The sequence below is a fragment of the Sinocyclocheilus anshuiensis genome, unplaced genomic scaffold (genome assembly GCF_001515605.1).
Source record: "Sinocyclocheilus anshuiensis isolate Anshui unplaced genomic scaffold, SAMN03320099.WGS_v1.1 scaffold389, whole genome shotgun sequence".
NCBI classification, from domain to species: domain Eukaryota; kingdom Metazoa; phylum Chordata; class Actinopteri; order Cypriniformes; family Cyprinidae; genus Sinocyclocheilus; species Sinocyclocheilus anshuiensis.
This window is the reverse complement of record NW_015536494.1, coordinates 846,906-862,506: the sequence shown is the minus strand read 5'-3', so window position 1 is coordinate 862,506 and position 15,601 is coordinate 846,906. Positions and strand designations below refer to the sequence as shown.

Sequence of the window (15,601 nt, the reverse complement as noted above, 5' to 3'; positions counted from 1 at the left end):
GCTTCGGATGTGTGCGCTCAGAAAACCTTATATCTGAAGTTTAAACTCATATGGTTTAAAACTCATGATTTCAGCGGGATAAACAGAACCAAAACAGATGTTTTTAGCAGGTACGAGCTGTAATGGCGCAGCCCTATTCTGGAAAAGGGTGCGGGGAGCAGCGGCTCATTTGCATTTAAAGAGACAGGCCCGAAAAACAGCGTGTTTCTGCTTCCACTCAAAATAGGCATTTTCAAAATGATATAATAAATTATCTGTGGAGTATTTTGAGCTGAAACTTCACAGACACCTTCTGGGGACACCAGAGACTTATATTACATATTGTAAAAAGGGGCATAATATGTCTCCTTTAAAATATTATTTAATATTAATCCTGATGTTGAATCTAAAGCGGCAAAAGATTTTATTTATTTGTTTGTTTATTTATTTATTTTTTGAGTTGTGGGCTTGTAGTGAGACATGATTCTGATTCAGTCTGAATCACAAACAAATGACTCGTCTTAAGTAAGTTCTTTTAAATAAATGTTCAACAAGGAATTGTTGTGTGGATTCAGAACCATCATTTTTTCCTTACGATTTCAACCTTACATATGACTGTGCCCAAGTGTTCTGAAGCCATACGATTGAATAAAAATGTAAAATTTAAAAATGATACCTTGGCAACTAACTGAAATAAAACAAGTTGAAGTACTAAAATTACTAAAACTAAAATAAAAATGAATTGAAGCTATATAAAAAATATTTTTTGTAAAAACCAAACATGACAAAAGCACATAGCAAAATTACTAAACTTTGAAATATAGAATATTTTCATAGTAAATATAAAAATAAAAGGTCATTCTAAATTAATGAACACTATAATAGTATCTAAATAATACTAAAATAACACTGAAACAGACAAATTTTAATCTCATCCAGAAAGACAGCATGACTGTGTTCATACTCTTTTTGACTGTCGTTTAATGAATGCTGCAGTTGTCTGAGACTTTGTCATCAAATTTGTATATGACGTCCTGATCTTTTGATCTGATCTTACTGTGCTATTTGCGATGTGTATTGTAGTGAAGCTTCAGAGGTTTTGTGCGGTTATGAGGTTTAAGTCATTGCGCCCTGCGGGTGTGCGCCTTTCAAACGCATCAGCGCTCTGTGAATGGATCACCTGAGGTGGCCTCTCGCAGAACCCTTTATTCAGACGTAGGCCCATTTTATTGGTAAATCAAATAAACTCGTGTCATTACGCAGAGTAATTCAATGCTCCCCAAGTGCTGGGAAAGCCTGGACCTGCCAGAGCACTGCACACGAACATGTGTCGAGGAAACACAGCATGTGCCGCCCGCTCTTCAAGTGTGTGTGTGTGTGTGTGTGTGTGTGTGTGTGTGTGTGGTGTTCAGCTTCTCTGTGTCTACTGGTGTGAAAAGGTCAGTGCTACTGTAATTGGGCTTTTAATGTTTCGCCCTTTCTGCTGCTCTGATTTTGCACACATCTATTATTCATTCTCCACCTTCATACTGCTGCGTTCGTAAGTCTTGTTCTCCTGTTTTCCAATTTTTCTTTATTTTTATTTACAGATTACATCAAAGTATTACAATTATTCAGGAGCACAGAAACTTGTCAATGCTGTCCCACGATTTTTATCAATAAAGTAGCTTTGCTACAAAATGCTACAATAAATTTCTCAGCAACAAAGTGGTAACATTTCTGTTTTTAAAGTAATTATACTCATTATTTATTCAAATATATGTAATGTTACCATGATACTTTAATTTATTTCTGAATTCCAGATCTGACTTTTATTTATATCTATTCTGTCAAATTTTCTGCGGCAAATATCGATGAAAGCTTGTCCGTGCTGACAAGTGAACATAGTGTAAGCAGGATACTCCAAAGCTCCAAAGTCTACGGCAATATTATTTTTAGCATTATTTATATACTATTATAGTTTTTAATAATATTTTGAATTAACTTTTATATTTTATATTTTCAATTTTTTATTTGAATTTCAAGTAATTTCATGTGATTTGTTTTTTTATATTATTAGGTTAAACCTGTTAACTGTCCATTGATTGAGCACAGACCTGAAAATGACATTTCTAGCTTAAATTGTTATAAATCTCAAGTGCTTTGGAGCACAGACTTAAGTTTGGTATCTTTTTAAAAAAGACACTTGGCAGATTATCGTAGAAGTGAAAAAAGTTATAAAAATGACATTTAAAAAAAAAGTTATGGAAGTTACATTTATTCTTATATCAGTTTTAGTTTTTTACATTTTTAATTATTTCCAGTTTTAGTGCTTCATCTTAAACTTATTTAGTTGCCAAGTTAAAGGTCCCATATTGTCAAAACTGAAATTTCCTGGCTTTTTTCACGATAACTGAGGTCTAGGGGCTATTTAACTACCATATAAGTTTCAAAACAGTCAGTCCACAGTAAAATGCACGCAGCCTGCATAAAGTAGCTGGGATTTTTCACGAACCGTTGTGACTTCTGTAAAAAGTTGAAGTCAGAACTACACGGTCACCGCCTTCAGTCACCACCCCGAGCACCGCCCACTGTCCCACTCTCCTTTTGCCAAACCCCCAGACAACATCGCGTCCATGTCTATTTTGAGGCTGTATTACGTCGATTCTGGCACCCAACATCACAACAAGATGATATTTTAAGCTGCTTATGTAGCTGAATCTGCGCTGGTTTGAATGGGCCGCCTCCAGTTTCCCCTTTGTTTTGCTGCCTCCAGCTAGCGCTGTGACGTCGGCTGACCCTAGTTACCTGTGGTTGGCCTGGCCGTGCGTCACTCAGAAAACAACAGGCCAATCAGAAGAAAGGGTCATGAATATTAATTAGACAGGCCAAAATTTACCTGTTCTCTGCAGAGCTCCTGAGAGAGGAGCTGTAAAAATATATTGAGATGGTTTTTGGTACTTATACCGCAAATATATATTCTTAAGGACATCAAGACTTAAAATAAAACTCCAGAAAGGTGTAAAATATGTGACCTTTACATTTCTCATTTTTGTAGTGGAAGTTCATCTAGTATTAAAAGTGCATTTTATTTCAGCTTTATTTCAGTAAATGCTTTAATAGTTTTAATTTTACTTAACTATAGGTTCTTTGCCTATATGTCATGCACTAAAATTATAAAATCACACCTAGTCATGCATTATCCCTAACTCAGTCCCTGTTTTTCACTCAGCTGGCAAAGCATCTCCCACCCAGAACCATCGGTTACCACTGGAATCTGGCCTTCAGCACATCTAAACACGGCATGAGCATTAAGACGCTGTACCGGGCCATGCAGGATCAGGACTCTCCCATGCTGCTGGTCATCAAAGACAGTGATGGACAGGTCACACTCTTCTCTTTATCTCTCACAAGTCCTTGGTTTCAGACCTTGACACAGGATTAGAAAAATACAACAGTATTAAAGCACCAAAGTCAAGAGCTCTCATATGTCATGTGACCAGAAACACTGTAAAGCTTTTGATTCAGTGTTTCTTAATCTGATCTGGTCTCTGTGCTCTTGCAGATATTTGGGGCTTTGGCATCAGAACCCTTCAAAGTCAGTGAGGGTTTCTATGGCACAGGAGAGACTTTCCTGTTCACCTTTTATCCAGAGTTTGAGGTTTGTGTTCAGTTTATCTATGAATTTTCATTACAGGCAGTATAAGCCATCAGTTTGAAATGAATTCTGATCTCGTCTGTCATTTGGCATTTTCATAAAGACTATCATTTGCAAAATTGATTATAGGATTTACTGAGTTTTCTTGTTCTAAAATGCTGTTTTTTCTCACTGGCAGGCGTACAAATGGACTGGTGATAATCTGTTCTTCATTAAAGGAGACATGGACTCTTTAGCCTTTGGAGGAGGAAGGTCAGTGACTCAGGGGCTGTTTAACACCAGTTATAATGTTCTGAATGCTGATTTTCACTAGGCAAGTTTGTGTAAGACAAAAATGAGTATGCAAATGTAAATATGAAAGTTTGGCCCGCACATTGCACGCTCATTGTCTCTTGTCTTTACACAAACTAAATATGCAAGTTTTTTTCTCAGTGCTGAAGGGGTAAGAGTGTTTGTTTCAAGTGTCTATGCCGTTTAGACTGGATGTGTTCAGGTAGCTAGCTATAAAAATGCTGTTTAACAAACTTGATCAGCAATTTTCTTTTTCAAAGCGTTTTCCATGTCAGTTGATTTGAAACAGAAAACTGCCAGTAGCTGGTGACAGTTTATACTAATGCACACGATTGCTACTTATTTTAAGAAAAGTTTGGGGTCTTTATGATTTTCGAATGTTTTTGTGAAGATGTCTCCTATACTCACCAAAGCTGCATTTGTTCAACATTTGATTAAAATATAATTTGATTTGATAATATTTTTGTGAAATATTATTATAACTTAAAATAACTATATTCAATTTTAATATATATTGTGTCACATGATCCTTCAGAAATCATTCTAATAAGCTGATTTGCTGCTCAAGAAACATTTATTATCAATGTTAAATACAGTTGTGCTGCTTCATATTTTTGTGGAAACCATGATACATTTATTCTTTAATTAATATTTTTTTTTATAAATACAGCCATTTTTTCAAATAGAAATCTTTTTAAAACATTTTACAATTTTATTTTATTTTTCTGTTACTTTTGATCAATTTAATGCATCTTTGCTGAATGAAAATGTTTAAAAAAAAAAAAAAATCGTACTGATCCCAAACTTTTCAGCAGTGGTGTATGTAAGGGATAATTTTAAATGCAAAAGGAATTTAAATGCACGACGTGGAGGCAAAGAACCACCCGACGCAAAGCGAAAGTGCATTTAAAATCCTTTAATGCACGGCAAGCCGTTGATTATCCCGCTTATTCCATGGTCATTTGCCAAGTTTTAGACAAGTTAAAACTAGTATTGCTCTTTGCAGCGCAATATTTGACCAAATGGGTAAAAATGACGGTTAATTTCGTTAGTTACGGCTCGTTAGCTATTATCAATTGCATTGTAGCATATCAGATAAAAATGAAGTTTGTGAAGGATTTGTATCCAAGTACTTCTGTAGAGTGTTTTGCACTGTTCTTAAGCGTGTCTTACAAGAGAACGAAGGTTTGATTAGAGACTGTTTTCTTCTCTTTCAGTGGTGAGTTTGGGCTTTGGCTGGACGGGGATCTTTATCACGGTAGGAGTCATTCATGCAAAACCTTCGGGAATCCCATGCTCTCCACGAAGGAGGATTTCTTCGTGCAGGATATTGAGATCTGGTCGTTCGAGTAGCAGCTCACACAGAGGTACCTTTTTGTTGAGAGAGGAATCGGACACCAGGCAGATCCCAAACCTTACTGCACATCGCCGCGGCTCCCAGGAAGCCCGTAACGGATGCTACTGTTACCGCGCTTGTCGTATGTTACTACTGCATTTAATACAGAGCTCTTCTTTGTGCTGTTTAGTATGTGTGTGTTTTGTTCAAGCCGTGTGCAGCGTCAATAACCAATGGGACCCCCCGAGCACTTTTAACATCGAGTGGAGATGAGGATGATGGTGGTTTGGGGTACCCGAGAACTGCCATAGTCCAATTTACCTGAGCCAAAGCGCCAGGAGTCTGTTGAAGAGATGGTGTTAGCCGATAGGATGTCACTACTATTGATGGGGGAAAAAGAAATGCAAACAACTGAATACACATTCCCTTGCTCTCAGAGGAAGAATAGGCATTTTTGGGATGGCGACAGATGGCGGTGGCATTCGCGAGAAGACGAGAACACATCCGTAGTTTCTTTTGAGGCGAAATATTCAAGTGTCGTGAAATTCGTAGTCTTTCTGTCGTTCACTATCATAACACACCATGTCGAAGCACATAATCGGAAACCCCACAGTCGTAATGTTCTGTTCAGTGGGTTTTACGTGTGAGTGTGGCTAATGTCGACCCCTCCACTTCGGAAGGGTGGACTTTTACTGTTCGTAGGCAGAAATGTGTCGCAATAGATTTGTGGAATATGCAAATTCCTGTCCTGTGACCTCAAATAATCCAGACGGGGTACTTTTGTTTTCCCCGTTTCTCTTTCCGAGAGACCTTTTACGTCTTGACGGATTAATTGCTTTTCTGGGTATCATTTGAAAAGCCTGAGACATGGTTTAATTGTTTTTCATGAATATAATGACAATTCTATATTTATGTATATGATTATATATATAAATTCATATATATAATATACAAATATATATATAATGATATATATATTGCTGTTAAGTGTGACAGTGATCTTTTTTGTGCTGATATCTCAGCTGTTACTAATATATTGTATATTATCCTGTAAATTAATGTTAAAATAGTAGATTTGTTCCTATATATATAAATATATTAACGAATATACAGTGTGTGGATTGGTGGGTTGCTTCTCGCACTTTATTAATGTAGTTTAAAGCCAGGTTCTTCAGGCCTCATTAGCAGTAGCAGTACAGTATATATTTTTGTTTATTTGTCTTTTAGATCCTAGAGTAAATGAATCGTTTATAAAGAGCTTGCTGCTACTGTGGAGAGGAAAAGTCTCAGTGGTCGAGCACAGGGTCGAATGTGACGGACTCCAGCAGGGAAAGTCTCTTCTTCTCACATGTCCTGTCCCAGCGTTTAGTTTTTTTTCTTTTGGGTTTTTCGGTGTCTAGATTGACTGTGCACACAGCGAGAGGAACACATACATCCTTTCAGAGTCGCAGACGAGAAGTGCAACAAATTCTTCATCTACTTCACCGGAATATAATGTTACAGTGATGTATAAAGAACAATGAATACTAATAAATCGTTGTAACCTGGGACAGAATCAGGTCTCTTATGGTTTTTATTTCTTCGGTCTGGTCTCTTCACCACAGAATAAGCAAGTAAATTAATTCATTTTTAATGCTGACTCCTCTTTTAAAAAGTATCCTGCTAATACCATAGTATTTTGGAAGGTAATACAAAATGCCAAACATGTTTGTTAAATACCGAACATGCAAATATCATGTTATATGAATATGGTCATTCATATAACATGGCATTCAGTTATTCAGGCTTGTGGTATATATATATATATATATATATATATATACTATAACTTTACTATGGAACCACCATGCTACTATGGTAACACTTGTGTAAGAAGAAAATGATTGGTTCATCATGCATGCATAAATCTCCTTAATTTGGTTCAGTCTTATGTCAGCATGAAACACTGCCTCAACCCATTTACTTGTGTAATCTGTCATTTCTGAGTGAAATTGCATATTCATCGAGAAAAAGATGTAAGGTGGTACTTGATTTCATCCATTGGCAGCTTCTTGTGGATCACCGAACTGAGGGAGGGGCTGAAAAGGTAAGCGGCATTCGTGACGTCGGCAGAAAGTAAAAATGTCTCCTAGATCAAGTTATTTAAATTATTTATTCTGATTAAATAAATTACAGATACATGGTAATAGCGGTATGAATAGCCACATTCTTAACTGCAACAATTAAATGTAATTTCAATTCACATCAAACGACACCGAGTCTCTGATTATGATGGGTGATTGACAGGTGTCAAAATTAGGAGGGGTAGTACTTGTAGGAAGGGTTTTGAGCACTGATCTATAATAGAGATTAGATTAGATTATATAGAGATCATTGGTTTTAAGGCTATTATGGCCGGTTGCCATTACCGTTTCACTCATTGACAATATCGAGAACTTTGCAACTGTAGCACTGAAGAAGATGTAGAATCATGTTGAATCTTTTTATTTTGTTGACATGATCAGAGTGACGCTATTTTCATCCTGCTGGTGCAAGGGCGTCACCTGGTGGACGTGTGATAATTTGCACAAAATGTAGTTATTTATCCCACAAACCTCTTGTCCAATTATAAAAGAATGATAGATTTTAAAATACAAAGCCTGTAGAACAGGTTTTCAAATGTTACTGGATCATTCCAATCTGTTATACTATTTCAAACTATATTATATAAAAGAGGACAAATTATATGAAAGAACGATCCAGAGTGGCTGCATACACAGCCAGAAATACTATAAACACAGAACCTCAAACTCATGGCTAAATTATTCTTCACATTAAAGCTTTTGTCCTCTTTTCAGTAAATATCCACATGATTTTATTCTATACTTTCAGTCCTCATCTAATTTTTTGACGCCACTTAATGTTGACTTGAAAACAACAGAGAAAGGCAAAAATGATAAGGGAAGGCCCCATGTGAAAATCGCGATAAATGGACACAATTTTTTTTTTTTTTTAAGTCTGAAACCGCAATAAAGCAAGGCATGTGAGGAAATCAAGTGCTTCAGTTACAAATGAGATGCAGTCCCATTGATTGTCCTTAGTGTCTTGAAAACAGCTAAAATATATTCACAGTTTTAAAACTTAAGCAGCCTAGTGGTTTAATCTTTATGAATTGATTAACTTATTTTGCACTCAGAAATGTAGTAAAAACACATTTCTGACTGAACAAAAACATCAACAAGAAATTTAAACTGACCAGATTTACTTAATGTACTGCATAAGAAATAGTTTGTAAATGCAGTTTCATGTTGACTTGAAAAACAAGCACAGGATTTTCCCTCATTTAATTGCAGGTTAAGGCCAATTTCACTACATCATTAGCACTTAGTGTATGAAAATATAAGGCAGGGTCTTTGTCTATTAATATCAGACACCATATGCATTTCCTCATCTGAGAATTGTTCCTTGTGCAGTGTCTCACATGAATCCCTTTTTCCCAAAAAATTAGGCACTCAGATGTAGCCAACAGATGTGATAGATGTGTCACATTCAACGACTGAAGAAATCAGTTTCTTTTTCAGTTTGAAAGAAGTTCCTTCCTAGTAAATCAGGTACTGTAACTCAGAGTAAATAAGAGGAAACATGACGGCACAGGCTCTGTACAGGATGGCTATGCTGTTGACCAGCGCTCGTGGTATCGTGAACCACGATTCAGATCTGAAGCTGAAGTATATGGCGTATAATGCCACAGCGAAAAAGTGACCGATTAGAGTAAAGGGTTTCGGCGACAATCTGAGGAAACAAAAAAAAACAGATTAGTGGTGTGAGAAGATCTCAGATATCTGCAAAAACCAGTGGAAGACGTCTGATTTGAGGAGCACACTGATGTTTCTCAGTGGCAGATTCTTTGTGAATACTTACACGGACAGAAGGCCGATTGGTCCATTGATGCATTCTCCGCCAAGCTTGAAATAGTGAAAACAGGCTTTTCTCAACTGATGCAGTGAATCTGAAAATAAACAGATGTTAGATATAATGAGATACTTTATGATTTTTAAAACTGTGAAACAGAAATATTTAAGAAAGTGTTTTGTCACTTACTGTCGGTCGCAGCAAACAGTTCATACAGAGCTTGAGCCAAAACGTTCACCACAAACGAATGAGATGATTTCCGTTCCCAGTGGAATTTCTTCTTTGCCTGACAACAGCAACAGAGTCTTCATTGCACATTTCCGTTTCTCAGATCCACTATGATGATCACAGTGGCATTTAAACCTTCATCCAATGCAATCTGTTCCAAAACCTGTTGAGGTGCCGTACTGTCTACAAATGCATTTCTCTACTTACAAAGCTTCTTTATTAGCTTTGATGGTTCCATGAAGAACGTTTAAAATCCATGCAACCTTAAATACACAAAAGGTTCTTTATAATATAAAAATGTTCTTGAGATTATTAAAAAATCTTTTAAAGTGCCCCTATTATGGATTTTTGAAAATGAGCTTTCATGCAGTGTGTAACACAGCTCTAATTGAATGAAAACATCCTGCAAAGTTTTAAATCTGAAAGTGCACCGTGTATAAAGTTACTGTCTCTCAAAAGAAAGAGTCGACTCTGAATCATTGAAACGAGTCGTTTTTAAAACGAATCCCAAGCCATTTCATGTTGACGTCAACATGAAACATTAGCATATAGCCCGCCCACTTGTTGGTCTTTTCGAGTTGGTCTGAATGAAAATGCTAATTTATTCTTTGCCACCAGATGCGCTTTGGAGTGGTAAAAATAGCGGTTTCCCCAGTAACGCTGTACACAAAGCAGCACTGCGCTCACAAACGCTGCTTTATCAGGCATTACAGGCATTATGAAAATGAGACCAATCGGACCAATCACCGCAGATTAGCGTCACGCAAAGGAGGGGTTTGGAAAAATGAATCGTTGAGCCAATCGTTTGGGAGTTGTTGAGCAAATAAGGTAAAAATAAATGCATATTATAAAACAACAAAAGTGTTTTTTGACCTTGCATGCGTGTCAACCTGTTGTTGGGGACTCCCAAAACCAAAATATGAACCTTTCATTAGCCATAATAGGGGCACTTTAAGAACTGTTCACTGACAGATTCTTCAGAGGCACAAAAATGGTTCTTCTGTGAGAAAAAAACAAACCTTTTGGAACCTTTTAAGAGTGTATTGTTATGCCTAATCTAATAAGCATAAATGTATACGTAAACCACAAATACATTTATCAATAAAAAATATTTTATTGCACATCTTATGCTACTTACAGTATGTAGGCAACGCACTAGGTTTTGCAGCCAAGTTGATACAGTATGTTGTTGTTTTATGTTTAATGTGCGGTGAAGATAAGCACTAGAAAGGTATCTAATTTTCCACACTCTGACCATTGTAACTGCAGATGTTACCTGGAGCACAGCTGTATTGTCATAGAGATCAGGGATGTTCTTGAGCAGGTCTCTCCAGATGTGGATGTCATTCAGCACCACACTCATGCCGCCGCCGGTCAGAGGATGACGCATGTTATACGCATCGCCTAACAGCAGAACCCCTGATGGAGGACAGGTGGGTCAACACTTGCAACACATAAAGCTGCACCTTTTCACTCTGTGCATCTGGTCAGGATTTTTAGGGTTGTAAAAAATTGTTATGAGATCCAATGCTTAATTTAACTGTTCCACTTTAATGTAACATCCACATTTTAGAGTTTTCATGCCTTAAAGCTTAATTATTCCAACATTTGACCAGTAATTTTTTTATTAAGTCTCTTATGCTCAACAAGGCTGCATTTATTTGATCAGAGATACAGTAAAAACAGTAATATTATCCAATATTATTATCATTTAAAATGGCTGTTTTCTATTTTAATATATTTTAAAATGTAATTTATTCCTGTGTTCCAAAGCTGAATTTTCAGCATCATTACTCCAGTCTTCAGTGTCACATGATATTTCAGAAAACATTCTAATGTGCTGATTTGCTTCTCAAGAAACATTTCTTATTATTATCAATGCTGAAAATAGTTGTGCTGCTTAATAACTTTGTGGAAACCAAGATACAGATTTAAAAGTTTGGGTTAAGTATGTAATAAACCAGGCTTACCTTGTTTATTGACTGGTGCGGGTGGCAGGAAGCTGGCGGGCATTGTTCTCAAGCGGTCATTCTGCAGTGCCAACATGAACGGCTCCTTTAAGTGCTCTGTTTAAGCAAAATACACATATTTGTGAGCATTCTGTCATCTAAATGCCTAAACTGCATTGTTGTCATCTGTAAAGTAATACAACTGAAATAAGAAGTATTTCAAAAATCTGTGTCTTTAAAAAAAAAAGACTCGTATTAGCAATTTGGTTATTTTAAAGTCTAAATCTGATACCTGGTAGTTGTGGGTAGATTTTTTCCATCATGTACCGCATAAGGTCTCGAGGCATCTCTCCTCTGATGTCCACCAGAAGCCGAGTTTCATTGGAGGAGATCTGATAGATCAACACTGGACTGGGATTAGCTAGAACCAGCTCTGCATGGTTGGGCTTGAATTGAGGAGAGTCCTGGAAGAGAGCATCATAACACAATCAATCATTGTGTTTTTGGGCATTTTTAACAGAGAAGTGCAACCGTCATCTTTTGTTTACCTTCATTATGCATCCAACAAAATGAGAAGACACTTTAGCTTTCCCAGAAATCAGATTCTTACGGAACTTGGAGAAACATCCGTCTGCAACTACAGTGAGGGGAGCATGGACCTCCTGAGAGAGAGAGAGAGTAAAATTGCAGCATGGAAAAGCAAATCTAAATGCCTGTGATCCATTTATCAATACTATATACAACCATAACCATCCTTTTACAAATATTACAAGCAAGTGTCAGTGTGTCATTACCTTGATCATCCCTGAATCCTTCTCCTTATACTGAATTCCTGTCACACAACCATCTTCTTCCTCCAGGCTGGTCACCGTTCCCTCCTCAAACTTCACACTGTGCAAATATGACATGATATTAGATCCATCAGTCTCCAAATCCATCACTAATGAGACACAAAAGTGCACCAACTAATACCTAAAGAAAATCTACCTAAGCCTGTAGGTACTGTATAATCTCACCATTTATGAAATCTACAGTCAAATGTTTTCTCTAGCAGTGGTTTTATATATTGGTTTTAAACAGCTAGTTCACACACTTTCTAATTAGAATCAGAATTTTTCTGAAAAACAGAAGTAATGATAAGCACAACAGTCATCATCATCATCAGTCATCGGTATCATTATATTCATATATTACAAATCGCGTCAGGTATTTACTTGGGCTCAGCGAGAGCAGCTCGACGCAGTCCCATGATGAAGCGTCCATGATGGAAAGCACGTCCACCCTGAATGCTGCTCTCCTGCTGGGGATACGGGATCTCCACCTCCGTTCGACTCTCCAGGTCATGGATTACATAACCATTCACCACATGGGCATCCAGACCTTCAACAGCATCTGAAAGAAGACAAAGAGTTTGTGAATATAAAATGCAAAGCTGAAAAGTGCAATTTCATTTATGTGAATTTAGATATTACAGATCTATGCAATAAAAGCACATTTGGTCTATTTATTAGATATTGAAAAATATGCTAGGATTTGAACACGCATGCATTTAAAGGGGTCATAGGATGCCCATTTTCCACAAGTTGATATGATTCTTTAGGGTCTTCATGAAAAGTCTGTAACAGTTTAGTTCAAATTTCTCAATGGTAGTGTAAAAAAACACATTTTTTACCCTGTCAAAATCAGCTCTTTTCAGATCAAGCCGTTTTTGTAGCATTTCTCTTTAAATGTTAATGAGCTCTGCTGACCCCGCCCCTCTCTTCCTAGCTGCTCTCAGAGAGACTGTTTACTTTAGCCGCATTCATCGTGAAACTTGCTAATTAGCACATTATTAGGAAAGGCGATTTGCAAAGATTCATTACAAAACATTATACTCACTTCTTCTGTAGATGAGGCTGGATCATGAATGATTCGCGCGAACATAGACGCATTTAGGTAGATCGGGGGCGCATTCGCTTCAGAAACAATGTAATCCACTGCCAGATCAGTGGCTCAGATGTCGGGAGTAAATGACGACTGCTATGTTCATTATTACATCCAACAACAGAACACCTCAATCGCTTAGGAAGGAGTCATTCTTGTGTACATCTGCTCCGGCGGAGAAACAATGGCGGACTGATGACAGCTCACTCAGGGCGGAGCCAAGGGTAGACGCCAGTCCAGTCTGTGCTGAAACGCTACTGTCAATCAAACTATTGTGGGAGGGCCTGTCTGTGTTACATCACACAGAACTGCATCTGAGATCGGCTCGATTTGAGAAAGGGGAAAACATTTAATCAGACTGGGTGGATTTTTATCATTATAGGGTGGTTGTGTACACACACTGCCAACACACATTTCAGTTCAACCAACTTGTAAAAGTGCATGTAGCATCCTATGACCCTTTTAATAGAAAGATCAGATGAAGTGTACTGTAACTATAAACAGGACATGTGTACCCTCCAGCCCGAGTTCTTTGAGTGCCCGATATCCTCCCGGCTGAAGAAGTTCTCCCACTATCCGATCTGGTTCTCTCATGTCCCTCTCCACCACTGTGACCCTCCGGCCGTCTCGGGCCAGAACTGAGGCCATGGCTGACCCCAGCACACCAGCGCCCACTATGATGACCTCTGGATCCTCTCCCTGACTGGACTGACTGTCTGTCGCCCTCTTTCGCTTTACATCTCTCTAGTTAGAAAGAGTGAAGAAAGAAAAGTGAGTATTCCAATAATATAACTTTTTGTAAATAATATTTGTTTTCTGAAAAAATTATAGTTAGAAATTTCATAAAAAAGACAAAAAATACATTTTATGTTTTACATCATGGTAATAGTTAACTAAAACTTAAACCATAAAAAATATATATTTTTGTTACTTAAAATAAACGTTAACTGAAATTAAATAAAATATACAAAAACCTAAACTTATTTTATTTCAGCCATTTGCTAAGGAAACATTTGCATTGGGATTTAAAATAACAAAATAACTTGAGGTAAAATAACAACAACTAAAACGGAAATAAAATGAATAAAAACTGTATAGACATTAAATAATAATAATAATAATACTGACAAATACGCACAAAATTAACAGTTTCAAATTAAAATGAAAACATGAAATAAAAACTAATTCAAATTATTAATAAAAACTATAATAGTATGTCACGGATACAAATAACACTTAATGAAAAAATAACAGTTTTACATTCTCTATGGACCTCTTGATGTAGCTTATTATAATGTAATAAGAATAAATGTACGGGATTTTTATGTTTCAAAAAATAAAATAATAATCTGTAATATGTTTCTCATCTACCAAACTCGACAATTGATTAAAGTAAGAAAGAAAGAAAGAAAAATGACTCGTTATTAGTGGTGAAATATTTCCAGTGATCATTTTAACAGCTTAAAATAGTCTACATGGAAACTAAATAGAAAATATATAAATAACTATATAGAACAAATAAAAAAAATAAAAACAAAGACAAAAACACTATCTCACCTTCGTAGAAGTGCGACTACAACTGTCTGCACTGGACTTGGAGAAGAGTTTTTTGGTCGGAGGAAATGAAGTCAAGAGGTTGAGAGGCATCTGGACAAATTGAGGCGCTTTGAGCGTCTGTCCGCGAAAGCCGAGACACGTGACAATCAGACCCACGGACACGCACAGCACCGCGGCCACCATCAGCTCTCTGGGCGCGTAACTCACCAGAACATCGCATTTCTTATAGATATATGTAAAACTTGCAATTCCAAGAAAGGTCCACATGTCGAAAATGAGTTCAAATATCAAAACAAAAAAAGAGAAATTAATAGGACAGATTTATGACGTTCAAAAATATCAACAACAGTCTCAAAAGACAAGCACAGGTGATCAGGTGATCAGACTTTTGAGTTAGCCTATTGTTCCACACAAAAACTGTGAAAAAATTATTATCCGTTTTTCTAAATAATTTAGGTCATGAATTCAGTGAAAAGCCTCTTATTATAAATAATCATAAATAAAAAGTAGGTATACTATCCAGCACATGAGTGCACCTCGAGCTGGTGCGACGCTTCTAGGTGATGCTGAATAATTTATGATAATGAGGGCGCGGATCCTCTTGCAGTTTGTAGAGCAGCGTCCCGCCTCCTCTCTTTAGAACGAACCAACCAGAAGCGAGTATTCGGTGAGCAGAGCTCACGCTATCTGGCCATTGGCCAATCCAAGGCTGCTGGTTGGCGAATGGACTGCAGTATGATGTGATGTCACTGAGAGGTTGCGTTTGGCAGATGTTACAAGTAAAATAGTCCTAAAAGTGCACGTTGTATT

The 15,601-nt window shown here is 37.1% G+C and overlaps 2 protein-coding genes across 3 annotated transcripts in view; one reads left to right on the top strand and one right to left on the bottom strand.

Moving 5' to 3' along the window:
* LOC107686353 (oxidation resistance protein 1) overlaps nt 1-6,018 on the top strand; it is a 103,559-nt gene extending 97,541 nt beyond the window's left edge. Inside the window, exons 13-16 of the mRNA XM_016483323.1 lie at nt 3,191-3,343; nt 3,524-3,619; nt 3,795-3,868; nt 5,125-6,018. Coding sequence (XP_016338809.1) covers nt 3,191-3,343; nt 3,524-3,619; nt 3,795-3,868; nt 5,125-5,260 — 459 coding nt within the window. The 3' untranslated portion in view covers nt 5,261-6,018. The remainder of the gene's footprint in view (nt 1-3,190; nt 3,344-3,523; nt 3,620-3,794; nt 3,869-5,124) is intronic.
* LOC107686341 (squalene monooxygenase-like) lies at nt 2,928-15,344 on the bottom strand. Of its 2 annotated transcripts, XR_001634034.1 has the most exons (12): nt 14,792-15,344; nt 13,750-13,978; nt 12,526-12,703; nt 12,106-12,202; nt 11,860-11,973; nt 11,604-11,775; nt 11,333-11,428; nt 10,639-10,781; nt 9,324-9,420; nt 9,144-9,231; nt 7,942-9,014; nt 2,928-2,939 (listed from the first exon to the last, which is right to left on the bottom strand). XR_001634034.1 is itself a non-coding variant. In XM_016483313.1 (11 exons), the coding sequence occupies exons 1-11, from the start codon at nt 15,056-15,058 to the stop codon at nt 8,822-8,824; spliced, it is 1,674 nt and encodes a 557-aa protein (XP_016338799.1). In that variant the 5' UTR covers nt 15,059-15,344; the 3' UTR covers nt 7,437-8,821. The 2 variants fall into 2 exon arrangements, 1 of the variants encoding a protein (XP_016338799.1); XM_016483313.1 differs by lacking the exon at nt 2,928-2,939 and having other exon boundaries at nt 7,437-9,014.
* Nucleotides 15,345-15,601: the final 257 nt, after the last annotated feature.